At 39.9% G+C, this 14705-nt stretch overlaps 1 protein-coding gene across 8 annotated transcripts in view; it reads left to right on the top strand.

Moving 5' to 3' along the window:
- The window catches only part of tbc1d5 (TBC1 domain family, member 5), a 222593-nt gene that overhangs the window by 126487 nt on the left and 81401 nt on the right, over positions 1–14705 (top strand). For all 8 annotated transcript variants that reach the window (XM_042346852.1, XM_007897591.2, XM_042346856.1 and 5 more), the window contains 4 exons: positions 4046–4154; positions 8467–8556; positions 8647–8721; positions 12730–12797. In XM_042346852.1, coding sequence (XP_042202786.1) covers positions 4046–4154; positions 8467–8556; positions 8647–8721; positions 12730–12797 — 342 coding nt within the window. The remainder of the gene's footprint in view (positions 1–4045; positions 4155–8466; positions 8557–8646; positions 8722–12729; positions 12798–14705) is intronic.

Here is a 14705-nt window from a genome sequence, read left to right as displayed (position 1 = left end):
TATTTAGTATTCTGTAAGAAACACACCAGATAAGGCCAAGGATTAATTGGTATTATTTCAATCTTAATCATATACAGTAATTCAATATTATACATGATATCTTCATCCTAAATTATTGAATTAGTATATGATATTGATCTTTTGGTTTGTTTCAAAGTTTATTTAAGGAATGTAATTTAAAATTATCAAAGCCTGTCAATAGAATAGATGGTACATTACGTATATACCACCACCATTGTCACAAAGACAAAGGGAAATTTATTTAACTTGTTTCAAGTAAGTTGTATGATTTCTATTCAAATTCAGACTGAATCATGCAGTATCTTTTTAACAAAATTAAAATAGGTTTGTTCTTGTAAAATGTGATTTTTTACGTTAACTCTGTAGTCTTCTGAATTAAATATAAATAAAATAATAATCATTGCATTTAATATAGTGCCTACTGTGTCACAAGGCTGTCTCAAAGTACTTTACAGGATACACTGTGATGGGGGGGGGGTTCTCCCTGTGTCCTGCCAACAGTCCCCCCAAATAAAATTGTTCACTTTGTGACTGTTTGTGGGACATTGCCATTTTTTATTTAGTTAATCTGCAAGAACTCTATTACTAGGCAAACACTATTTTACTGAGGTGGTGTTTATTCTGTAGTATCCCATTTGTGCACTTTTTCAATCAATTTTTGGTTTTATTTCAGTGATCTATTTACCAAAAGTTTTATTTCATCATAACATTTGTGCTCATTTTTGATATTTTAGTACAATATTAGAGAAATAAAGAAATTATACTACCTATTCAGGAACAGATCAACATACCAGATCAGTATTATTGTTAAATGATGCATATCCTGAAATGGAACAGGGAAATGCGACAGGTCAAATGCTGACCTTCATTTATTTCACTCATAGTTTCTCACTCATTAACTACAAGGACAAAATATTTAAAATTTGACAGGATATTGTCACACGGACAAGGCAGCAGTCTCTAAACACTGCTCACGTAAGAAGCCAAGCCATAATACTCACTGCAGAGCTCCAGAGAGATGATTCTCTGCTGTTGAATACATTTACCGAGCTCTTTTTATTCTCTCCTGGATGTTTGTGGAGCTAAGAAGACATGTTTCAGTGAAGCTGATATGCTGTCACTATATCGGTTGGAGGAATTCAAGAGAGTTTGGCTATTTCTAGCTTTTGGTATGGGAATAATTGACATTTGTAGAGAAACCCCTCAACTATAGATTTCTCTGAAAATAAAAGAAGCCACAAGAAATAAATTGTTTTCTTTTTCGGCTCGGCTCAGAACTAAAAATAAAACAACTGTGAATGATTGTTCTGGCCTGGTTTGCTGCAGTCCTGTCTGTTGTGGAGATATGCTCCCTCTGTAACCTGAGTGCATCCTCTTCATTAAAATGTCTGTTGAGTTCTACGTGAAGAGCCCTTCAACTAGTGATTTCTTTGAAAATAATAAGTACTTAAAAATGGAACACATAAAGAGGTAAGCAGTTTACAATGAAGCCAATTGTCTCTGCAGTTACGTTTAAAGGACATCTTTCATTTTAAATATGTTTGCTCAATATCTGAAAAATATCAGTTTTAAAATAAGGCTACATCAGCTGTCAAAAGGTTATCATATCTGAATATGGTCTCTGGCCAAGTGAGATTTGCATTCTAACAACAACAACAAGATTCCATTTATAGAGCGCCTTTCACGTCAGGAGGACGTCCCAAGGTGCTGTACAGTTGGGTCAGGACCCGAGCCTTGGGGGAAAAATGGTCAGAGTGAGGGGAGGGAAGGGAGGGAGCGAGATGGGGGGAAACAGTCAGGGTGAGGGGAGGGAAGGGAGGGAGCGAGGAGGGGGTAGAGAGTCGAGAGGGGAGCTGAAGGTACGGTCAAAGAGAAAGGTCTTGAGACCGGCCTTGAAGGAGGAAAGGGAGGAAGCGGCGAAGGCACTGGGGGATGGAGTTCCAGAACTCTGCAGCTCATGTACTGTCCCGCACCAGGCTTCGCGACCACATCACTCCCACCCTCGCTCGCCTCCACTGGCTCCCCATCCCCCAGAGGATTGAATTCAAGATCCTCATCCTGACCTACAAGGCCATTCACGGCCTCGCTCCCTCCTACCTCTCCGACCTACTATCCCCCTATTTACCTGCCCGTACCCTCCATTCCTCTGGCTCCGGTCTGCTCCACGTCCCCCGCCCCAACCGCCCTACCATCGGTGGCGGGCCTTCAGCCTCTCAGCCCCGAGGCTCTGGAACTCCATCCCCCAGTGCCTTCGCCGCCTCCTCCCTTTCCTCCTTCAAGGCCGGTCTCAAGACCTTTCTCTTTGACCGTGCCTTCAGCTCCCCTCTCGACTCTCTACCCCCTCCTCGCTCCCTCCCTTCCCTCCCCTCACCCTGACCATTTCCTCCCTGCTCAGGTCCTGACCCAACTGTCCAGCGCCTTGGGCCGTCCTCCCGACCTGAAAGGCGCTCTATAAATGAAATCTTGTTGTTGTATTGTAACTCCTTATAATACTTCTCTGTCCTTATGGAATCCCCTAGCCCTCTAAATAGCTCATGTACCAGGTACCTGCAGGCATTCCCACTGGGCTGAATTACTAAGAATCGCAATGTGTTCTAATTTTTTTTTGTTCTCCCGAGAAAGCCTTTAAATTGCTCTTAACTAGAAGAGGAATTTATACTTCGGTACTTCAGAAAATACAAATCCACAGAACACCTGTGTCTTAACTTCATCTCAACCCTAGTAATCTTCCTCTCTGATATGATGATTGTGCACTTGGTGTTTATCACCCTGCTTAGATAAATATTGCATGGGTTCCTCACAAAAATGAAGAAAGTAATAACCGTCCGTGACATTTCTGGTTATGTTGACCTATGACATGAAGACATAACAGGAATAGGCTAATCAGCCCCTGAGCATGTTTCACCATTCTATTAAATCATGGCTGATATCTGTACCTTAACTCCAATTACCTGCTTGGCCCAATATCAGTCAGTGGTGTGTCTTCAGTGATAAGTCAGTGCAGCACGTGTCTATGCTTTATCCTGCATCCTAGGGTCTTTATGGTAAGTACAGATTCAGTCCACTGTGTAAATAGTTTGGAACAATTAATTTCCATTTGTTCTCATTGGGGAGTACATTTACTCGTATATTAATGAGGCACAGGTTTTGTTCCCTGGTGTATCTAAGCCTGGGAGGCATGTTTAAGTTGTTTATCTTTGGGTTTCCACAGATTCTATAATTTATTGTGCCATGTGTGTCACCAACAGCTCAGTGAAAATGACGATGCCTGTTTGCATTTTATTGGCTTGAAATTATTGGACCAAATTTTTTATTTTTAAAATGGCATAAATTGAAGTCAAACAATACCGATTTCATTTGGATTACTATTTAGCAATATTTTTGACTATGAGTCCGTCAGTTATTTTAGAAGGGAATTATCATAGATGGTTGCTTGAAAAAGGGAAATATTACAGTATATAATAATAATTTATGTTGAATGAGCAAGGCAGAGGGATTAATATAGGTGATTCACTTGGAAGAAAAACAGTGCTGGCCTGCTAGGGTGAATGGCATATTTCTGTGTTGTATGTAACATTCTATAATCCTGAGTGGCTTTTACTTAACTGAAATTCACTGACGGATTTACACAGTTCTGTACAGCTTGCCAAGCAAGAGGAACTGGGTTCAATTCCCAGGCAAGGCGAAACGTTGGGCAAGTTTCCTTGCTCCACACGCCTCTGTTTACCTAGCAGTAAGTAGGAACCTTGTTGTTAGTCGATTGGCAGATTGCTTTTCCGGGATAATAATCCCTTAAAAAAAGTGGTCACTTAATCCACCACTGTTTGTGGGACACTGCTGTACACAATTGGCTGCCATGTTTCTCCTGCAAAATATACACTTCACAGTACATTCTGTGAAGCACTTTGAGACGTCTGAAAGACACAATAAGGCGCTATGTCAATTGCAAGGATTATTATTATAAATACAAGTTGTTGAATAACAAATGGTTTCTCTTGAATATTTCTTTATTTTTAATTATTAGCAAAGAATGGGAAGACTTGTTTGGACATGGTAATTACTATGCAAGAATAAAGCAGAAGGGGATTAATGGACAACTGAGAAGCAGCAGGTTTCGCAGTGTGTGTTGGAAGGTAAGCATTAATACTTTTCCAATAAAATTTTGTTAAATGTGTTAAGTGATTCTTGTGCATACATTCTCTGAAATACTGTTTCAACCAAACTCACATATTCCTATGAGACACAGATGTAATATAATTTTAATATGAATATCTGTTTGTACCTCACAAATTTGCAACAATTGTGGTGGCATGGATGCAGCCCATTTTAGCAAACAGTGGTGTTTTGGTGTTTACTTGTGTTGTGAAAGGTAATATTCATAACTTAACAACTGCCAGTAATATAAATACATAATCCTGCAAATGTCAGATATTTGACTGTCCTGCTGTGGTTTACAAGATTTCTGTTTGTATGGCAGTGGTTTGATGTGAGATATTACTATTCTGCAACCTACTTCCTATTCCCCTTTTACTAGCACTGATGCTGTGATTGTTTTACTTAATTTTCCTCAACATGTAACACATAACTTAAATATTCCAAATCCTTGGTTTAGTTTCATACATTTCAGTAAAAGGCTTTCACAATACAGAAATGCTATAAAAAATGAATTCAAACCTTTGCCCTACTAATATTACAATTGTCTTGTTTATAGTATTCAACCACAAAACGCAAAATTTATAGAAGCAGAATAATAGGTTATTTTCTTTTCTCTACAATGAAGGGCTATAAAATGAATTTAGTGAACATCTGAATAATTATCTTATTTAGTATTCAGAGGGCATATTAATTAACAACAACAACAACAACAGGATTCCATTTATAAAGCGCCTTTCACGTCAGGAGGACGTCCCAAGGCGCTGCACAGTTGGGTCATGACCCGAGCAGGGGGGAAATGGTCAGGGTGAGGGGAGGGAAGGGAGGGAGCAAGGAGGGGGAAATGGTCAGGGTGAGGGGAGGGAAGGGAGGGAGCGAGGAGGGGGAAGAGAGTCGAGAGGGGAGCTGAAGGCTCGGTCAAAGAGAAAGGTTTTGAGACCGGCCTTGAAGGAGGAAAGGGAGGAAGCAAGGCGAAGGCACTGGGGGATAGAGTTCCAGAGCCTCGGGGCTGAGAGGCTGAAAGCCCGACCAATTAAATACCAACACTTTCACCATTTTATATATATATATATATTAGCTGTACCCATTGCAGCTACGCTTGCAACCAAACAATCCAATATGGAATGTAGATGGACACACAGAGAAACATTTCATCTTTATCTATACTCATCTGGGAGGACTCCTGTTGCAGTCCTTTCAGCATTGAAATGCAGCTGCACTGTTCTTTGTTCTTCAGTTTCATTTAGTGGGTTCTCTCTTTTGACTAGCATTCTTATTTATCCTTGACAGCTTTGATTTTCGCTTAGGCATCTTTATAATAACAATATAAATGTATAGTTTATAACTGGGATATCCTCCCAAAGTGAAAGGCACTTTAAAAATTTAATTTTGTTGTTGTTGCCGTGGCTTAGCTTCGTCTGTGTTCTTTATTTTGTTCCTGCTACCCCTTGGCTGCAGGCATGCTCTGTGATACAGGATGTCACAGCGTCATGGTCAGCCGACGCGGCCACCAGGTGTAACTGCATGATGCCACAGCACCACTTTGACTCGGCGGCCACCAGGTGTAGCTGAAGCGAAAAACACAAAACTGAAATACAGTTTAGGTTATAACTCACAAACAATAGGAGATACCTGAAAGCAAATATACCAATGTCACTCCCAGATGAGGTATAAATCATGCCTCTACGTCAATCGGTTATTGAGATCCTTCCTGAAGCACAGACAGACAGACATTGACATTTTATTAGTTTTATATATATATATATATAATCCATTTGTAAATATAATGGTGAGAGTTTACAATGTTTATATAAATATTTGATTATTGACTAAGCTTACTTAAATCTAATAATTTAGTAGCTGCTAAGAAAATAGTGCAAAGAAAGATTTTGAAATAATAATAAACCTTACATTTGATATAGTGCCTTTCAAAGCGCTTTCACATAATATATTGTAAAGTGGAATGACTGTGTATTTTGTGGGCAAAACGTGGCAGCCAATTGTGCACAGGAATATTCGACAAACAATCGTGGATTGAGTAGCCAATTTTATTTTTGAGGGATTATTACACCCAGAAAGCGATTCTCCAATCGACTAACAACTGGGTTCCTATTTACTGCTTGGTAAACAGAGGTGTATGGAGTAAGGAAACTTGCCTAAGGTTTCACCCAGCCAGGAATCAAACCCAGGCAACTCTTACGTGCGAGGCGAGTGCTCTAACCACTACGCTATGGGACTCCACTTTGTATTTGCATTTATGTGTTGTCTTAATGGAGTTCTTTAGCGAGAGCTGTGGGAAGCTGTGATGCCATTTTTGAAGATGACTTCAGTCACTTATAATGTGTTGTTTACAATACATCTTACATGTTTTCTGGTGTAAAAAGATGTTCTGTAGAGCTTTCAGATCCTATGACTATCATCTTTACCACCCATTCACTTGAACCATTTCTACAAAAATGGCAGAATTGAAGATTTCAATTCTCAATTATGTGTAAACTACATAAAGAAAATAATTATTTTCTTTTTAGGTCAGTAATTCGGTTGTGTGAATTGCGCTGATCCTTATTCATACAAATTTTACTTATGTTGTTATAACAGCATCCTGATAGAAAAGCAGCAATTATTTCTATTCCCTCTTGTTGTACCTAGTTTGGGGAAGGAACATTTTTTCTCTACTTTGAATATTTCCAGTGTTTGAGTAGTCCTTATAGATACATTCTTCTTAAGCGGCAAGTTTTATGTTTCTAGGAAATGTGCATATAATATTAAGTAAAAAGTCTGAACAGATCTTCATACCAACAATTTGAATAAATAAAAGTTTGCTGTCATCCAGCAACCTCTGCTGGAAAGTGCATGTGTGTGGATGCTGGGTGAAGACAGGATTAGACTGTGCTATGATAACCATGTAATCAAATAGCCATGGATGAAGAATATCCGCTTCACAAGATAACAGACTAGTTCAGATGAAGAAAATCCTTCGGCCCATCCATTCTCATCCCTCAAGAACACCCGCTCTGTCATTCCCCCCCATCACAGTATTAAGCTATTTTTTAAATGAGCCTCTACCGTCTTTCCTGGCAAACTGCTGCAGTCATTAACCACTCGCCAAGTCACAAAAAGCCTCATGATATTTGCCCTGAAATTGTTTTTTTACAACTTTAACTTATGACCTCTTGTTCTACTGTCTTGATGTAACCTAAAGTGTTGTTCTGGGTTTACCTTTTCAATCGCATTTAAAATTTTGTAACCTCTATGAGGTCGCCTCTGATTCATCTTCTCCTATGACTGAAAAGCCGTAGCTTGTCTAACTGTTGCTCATAACACATTTCTCAAACACTGAGCATCATCTCATTGCTTTCCTCTGCCTGTAGGGCCTGGAGTGCCCCCTTATGTTGCGGCGACCAGAACTATGCAGTATTCAAGGTGTGGTCTAACCAAAAAGGGGTTCTTTGTAGGACCCTTGCTGCCTCCTCTGATTCCACATTTTTCCTCAACTTGGTGTCACCTGCAAATTTAACTGTCTTACATTGGATCTGCAAGTCTAGGACATTAATATTTAGGAGGAACGGGAGAGATCTCAGTACAGACCTTTAAGGCACCCTGCTTAATGCCTCTACCAATTTTGATCTGGCTTCCCGAACAAAGACCTTCTGCTTCCTTCCCTTGGGCTAATTGACGTTCCTGTACGCAATTGGCTGCCGCGTTTCGCCCACAAAATATACAGTCACTAAACTTTACAGTATATTGTGTGAAGCACTTTGAGACATCTCGAAGATGTGATAAAGCGCTATAGCAAAGGTATGGAGTATTATTATAATATTAGTCCATGTCTTGCCCTTGATACTGGATACAGGAAGATACTGGATGGCAGCCTACACCGTGTAACCATACGCTGGCAAGAATCAGCCTCTCCAGAGAAGAAAGAAAGAATATCTGAAAATCATATGTATAACATATGGATTTAACATAGTTAATAACATGTTTGTGTCTTTCCTTTGACATCTAGAAAATATTTGGAATCTTTATTGCCTCACAACAGACATCATTAATATGTAATGTAGTCATAATTATATTCAGAAGAGTCTATCAAACTCTGGAAAACATATATATTTTGTGTTTGGATAAGCAATCCATTCACTAGTTTCAGTGGGATGAAAAGTGGGATGAGTTAAATTTATCATAACCCATGAGTGAAGTTTTGCTCTCCCCATAGGTAAACTTTGTATCCCACTGGAAAGTATGATGTATTTTCTGTTTATTTTGTACTAACTGATAAGATTTGTGTTCTTGTAGCTGTTCTTAGATGCTCTACCGGAGGACAAAAAGCAGTGGCTCAATAAAACAGCAGAGCTAAGAGCTCACTATGAACAGATAAAAGAAACTGTAAGTAATTGTTGGATCACTTTGTGAATCTTAAGCTTTTTAAAAAGAAGACATAAATTTAAGACTAACGATCATTTTTCTACTACCTAGCATATAACAAACCCACGGAAAGCTGCTGGACAGCAAGATCTGGTTGTCAACAACCCACTTTCACAGGATGAGGGAGTGAGTATTCAGTTTAAAGAACCATTTCTTTGCTATCAGATAACTGCACGATTGCTGGCAATTGCACCTCTTTTCAGAGAAAATCATTAAACGGGCCAGCGTTCAATCAATAAAACAATCCAATGCTTCACTATATTTGAGAGGTTTGGACTGAGCTATGCTTTGCATGTTTTGTGGTATTTTGAAAGCACTGAAATCAGTTTGTCTGATTCTGTGAAGCTCCCATTCATTAGCTGCTCAAGTATACGCTCGCTTGCATATTCTAACTGAAATACCTAAGAAATGACACAGCTTTCTGTGTGTATGTATACAGGAGGTCCACATGTGGGATATTAAATTCACAGAAAGCGTGTGGATATTTCTGTCAGTTTATGAACACTGTAAATGCTTAGATATCCTGCTCTAATTGTTAATGTATGTGTTAAACACAGGTTTGCTCCATTTTTATTTTTATCCCATCATTTGGATGTTTTACCGATCAATCCATTCACCAATTGCCAACGTAGATAACTGTCTACTACATAGCCATCAGTACTTGATTGTGATGTTGGCTTCTTTCCATTTGCTGTTCAATATTAAATGATTCGCTCAAGTAAATGGCACTACCCGCATGAAGGGCACTATATAAATGCAAGTTGTTGTTGTCGATTTGGAGGATGTTACTTTTTTCTGATTTGGGAGTGTTTAATCATTTCTGATTTATTCTTAAATTCATGTATTTTTGTAGAGCGAGACTGTTCACTGTTTTGTTACCACCTACTATCAGTGCACAATGCTTTTATGTACATTAATGGCTGCACCTCCTAAGCACTGTCAGCTCAGTTTCCTCCACGGTGCAAGCTGCCCCTGAAGGCTTCACAACCTGGTATTCTGTGTGGGTTTTCCTTTGGTGACCACTTTTTAACTTTATGCAGAATATTAAATATTCACTAAAGACACAATTAAAGGTCTAAAATTTAAAATGTACTTTGGTGATATGTGAATTTAAGAATAAAAATACTTTTTTAAGTTGATATATTTACTTGCAGAAGGACAGTACTTAACAATTCTACATTACTACCACTGGTCCTTATCCAGGTTGTAGATCTGATGAGTGAATCGGACTCGTGCTGGGGGTCAGGATTGGGGAGGGTGGAGGGCAGGTGTGGAAGGAGGGTGTTGAAAGCATGGTCGAAGAGGATGGTCTTGAGATGGGACTTGAAGGAGGCAAGGGAGGGCATGAGGCGGAGGGACTGCGGGATGGAGTTCCAGAGGGTGGTGGAAGAGTGGCAAAAGACCCGCCTGCCAATAGTGGGGTGAGTGAGGCAGGGGACGTGTAGCAGGCCACTGAGCGGAGGGAGCGAGCAGGATAATAGGGCGTTAGGAGGTTGCAGAGTAGGGGGAGAAAGGCCATGGAGGGCTTTGAAGGTGAGGACCAGGATCTTGAACTGTATCCTCTGTGTGATGGGAAGCCAGTAGTGTCGGACTAGGATGGGGATGATGGGGTCACGGAGTCTGGTGCGGGAGAGGACACGGGCTGTAAAATTCTGGATGATCTGCAGCCTATGGAGGGAGGAGTTGGGGAGGCCAACAAGCAAGGAGTTTGTATAGTCAAGCCTCGATGTTATGAATACATATATAAGGGTTTCAGCGGCCTGTGGAGTGAGAAAATGGCAGAACTGGACAATGTTGTGGAGATGGGGGAAGACAGAATGGGTCAGGGCACACAGGATGCCAAGGTTCCGGACTGGCTTAGTAAGGTGGAGTGAGCATCCATGGATGGTGATCCTATCAGTGCCTGAGCTGCGGAGGCACTAACGGGAGCCAATCAGGAGGGCCTCAGTCTTGTTGATGTTTTGCCCACAAATATACAGTCAATTTACTTCACAGTATGTTTTGTGAAGTGCTTTGAGATGTCCAGAAGAAGTGAGGAGTGCAATATCAAATGCAAGGATTATTATTCAACTGAAGAATGTTAGCTTTCATCCAGGACTTGATGTCTGAGAGACATTCTATCAGGACAGCAGTGGTCCTGGAGTCCAGGGTGGAGGCAGAGAGATAGAGTTGGGTGTCACCCGCATACATATGGAAGTTGACCCCATGTCTGCGGATGATGTCACCAAGAGAGAGCATATAGATATTGAAGAGGAGGGGACCAAGGACAGAGCCCTGAGGAATGCCATGCGAGATGATGAGAGGGCTAGAGGAGAAGCTGTTTGTGGAGATGAAGTGCAGGCAGTGTGAGAGGTACGATCTGAACCAGTTAAGGACAAAACCGTAAAGGTTGAGGTGAGAGGAGAGGCAGTGGATGAGGATAGAGTGGTCTACGGTGTCAAAAGCAGCAGAGGGGTCAAGGAGGACGAGGAGAGAGAGGGAGCCCTGGTCGCAGATGGGCAAAATGTCATTTGTCACTTTAACCAGGGCTGTTTCTGTGCTGTGGGTGGCACAGGAACCTGATTGGAGGGATTCGTGACGGGAGTGGTGGGAGAGGAAGGAGCAAAGCTGGGAAGCAATAACTTGTTCCAGGACCTTGAAGAGGAAAGGGAGGCTGGGGATGGGGCTATAGTTTGAGAGTTTCATACCCGATAGTTTCAATGGGTATCAAGGTCAAGATATGGATTCAAAATTGGCTGAAGGATACAAAAAAAGAGGGTGTACGTGAGGGGAGATAGGTCAAAATGAGAAAAGATAATAAGCAAAGAGTTTTAGGACCCCTCCTGTTCCCCATACACATTAATGACCTGGATTTGCAGACCCAATGTAAGATAGTTAAATTTGCAAATTACACCAATGAACTGAGCAATCAGGGAAACAGCAAATGTCTATATTGCAACCAAGTTATAACCTGGTCCAATAGAAAAGTGCGGCTGCAATTTCCTACAGCATCCACTATAGACAGCGTCCTCTGCTATAAAACCGCTAAAAAATGAAGTTTCTGGTGCCCAGACCTCTCACGCTGTTTACCCAAAGTTCCTCTGGCGGCACGGCTCCGAACCCACTTACAGCGCAAGCGGCAAATGGGCTTCACTCCACTTGGAGTCCCCACTTTTCAGATCACCTGTGTGTGTCTCTCTCTAAGTGTTTGTGAGTGTCTCTATCTGAGTGTGTCTCTCTCCTCTGTATGTGTTTGTGAGTGTGTCTGTGCGTGTGTGTCTATGTCTCTGTGTGTGTGTTTGTGAGCATCTGTGTGAGTGTCTCTCTCTCCTCTGTATGTGTGTCTGTTTGTGAGTGTCTCTGTGCATGTGTGTCTATGTCTCTCTCTCCCCCCTGTATGTATATGTTTGAGTGTCTGCGTCTCTTCTATATGTGTGTTTCTGAGAGTCTGTGTGAATATGTATGCCTGTGTCTCTCCTCCGTCTGTGTGTGTGTATCTCTTTGTGTCTATGAGTATGTCTCTCTCTCAGAGAATGTGTGTCTCTCTCTGTGTCTAAGCTTGCATGTCTCTCCTGTATCTGTGTGTGTGTGTGTGTCTCTGGGTCTGTGTGCGGTGCTGGGCCCTGAGGCATGATGTGGTGAGCTCCTTTAGCCCCGCAGTCAGGACACTGGTCTTGGTTTTTTGGCAGATCTTCAGGCCTGCGTTGGTGTTCCTCCTCTCCACAAATCTATTGTGTGTTATTTCCTCATGTTTAATTTTCATCAATAAAATGAAAAAATGTAGGCTGGCAGTAAAATGTACTTCAATAGCACCAATCAATTTCCACGCAATGTTTGGCAAATATTTCCACAATTTTCTACTGGCACTGGTTATAACCAAAGCATGTTATAATGTGGCTGCATTGTTTGGTCCTTTGGATATTCTCGAGTGAGAATTTTACAGAGGAAATTCTTATTTATTTCTCATGTCAGATTATAACATTACAATTATATAGTAGGTATTAGTTCCAAATTGCAGCGTGAGATTAAACATTTGGTACAGTATTTCATCCTAATAAGGCAAATAACAAAGCATTTAAATGAATGCATCTGATAACTTTGTTAACCAGTTATACATTTATGAATACTGCATGAAATATTTATTATTTTTTTTAGAGTCTGTGGAACAAGTTTTTTCAAGATAAAGAACTTCGGGCAATGATTCAACAAGATGTGACAAGAACGTATGTGCAAAATTAAATCCTTTAATTGAATCATAAAATGCAAACACAGTATTGGTCTTTGGTACGCCAGCTTTCTGCAAATTCATGGACAACCTATTCATCTTTGTGAGCTGATGTATCTACATAATTAACTACCACCCATATACCAAGAATTGCCAGACAAGACTTTGTTCGGCATCATGCTTTTTTGCTAAAAATATTATATTTATATTTCCCAAATAATCTGAATGTTGTTCATTTGTCTAATTTATGAAGATTGACTGCTGGATCGTTACTGCAGTGTGTTAGGCTTTATATGGCTTGCTTTGTAAAGTGCTTGTCATTCCATCCATAAATAAATTATTCTAATGGATATAGCACAGATCCTGACTGGTGGGGTATTGTGGCTAATGCAAACTCGTGCCTGAACTAGATAAATTCTGATGTTTTTCCATTTCTTACCTTCTCACTAGATGCCTGGTTTAAGGTTACTGCATGGCCATTAAAAGTACTGTTTCTTAGTTGAATAACGGTTGCTTAGTTGAATGAAATGTGCATATCTGAGTAAGGTCTTGACTCGATGATAAAAATTGAAAATGACTATGAGTGAATGTAACTTCAATTTGTTTAACATACTGGGATTGTTCATCTTTTCTTCAGACTCCCTTCTTTAACTGGCAGAACTTAAGACAGTTGTGTAATATATATGTTGTTATGTGATTGTCAGTATTGTATTGTTACTTGCTGAATCCCATTTCTTTAATCTTTGGCCTGGTACCTTGTACCCTGGTTATTGCAACAATCTCCTCATTCAGCTCATCAGGAATTGAGATACAGAATCCTAAAGTTGAAAACTGCAAACATCTCATTTTGCTCAAAATTAAAAGCACATTGTGCTTAATCACTTGATCCAGAGTATATACTGCATTGTACTTCAAGAGCTGCACGTGGGAGACTGAATAGATTTTTTTTAAAAAACATTACTGCAAACAACTAAACATTGTTGGTTTTAAATAAGGAGAAAGATAACTCTAAAAACGTTCAAACATAGTTCTACCAGCACAAATGTCTCTTATTCTCTGCTAAGTTACTGCTGATTTTTTTTAATTTTTTTTATTATATGTAATTTAGAGAGCAAATGATAAACAATAACAATCATATTACTGATCATGCAGATATTGCAATAGATCTTTAAAGCTTTGTTTATAGAAAAAAACTGCTTTGAAAGCTGCTTCAAATATGAAATGTGACCATTTATCACTATTACCAGTTTACCTCTTGAGAATTTCACGATTGAAATGTAAGTATTAGATCAGATGCAGGCGCCACAACCATAAAAAAGACAATGAAACAAATATGCATTTTATTCTTTCCAGATTTTGTAAATATGACATTTTTGATTTTTCTTTTTTTAATACTAGCAATGCCACACCCCAGTTTGTAATGATCAATTGAAATGATTCTAAACACCAGCCACCCCCAGCCTGTCTGCTTGATTTTCACCTTTTCTATTCGGCAATTACAACCAGAACAACCTAACCTGAGATTTCTCTAGGCATTGCTCGACATATAATATTAATAATCCTTGCATCACGTCTTTGAGACGTCTCAAAGCACTTCACAGAATATACTGTAAAGCGAATTCACTGTATATTTTATGGGTGAAGCTCGACCATCAATTGCACATCACCGTGTCCCACAAACAGTCGTGAATTGAGTGACCAAATTATTTTTTTTGAAGGGATTATTGTCCCCGGAAAAGCGATCGGCCAATTGATCAACCACGTAATGCTGTTTTAAAAAAAAACTACACAGAAAAGTTACAAAAAAGACTGTGCAAACCTACATAAAGAAGAGATAGATTTAAAAGGAAAAAAAGTAGATAAAAAACTTTAAAAACGTTATCTTTAAGCTACGCAAATATAGCGA

Source organism: Callorhinchus milii, unplaced genomic scaffold (genome assembly GCF_018977255.1).
Source record: "Callorhinchus milii isolate IMCB2004 unplaced genomic scaffold, IMCB_Cmil_1.0 Scaffold2, whole genome shotgun sequence".
Classification (NCBI taxonomy): domain Eukaryota; kingdom Metazoa; phylum Chordata; class Chondrichthyes; order Chimaeriformes; family Callorhinchidae; genus Callorhinchus; species Callorhinchus milii.
This window is presented reverse-complemented; position numbering and strand designations above follow the sequence as displayed.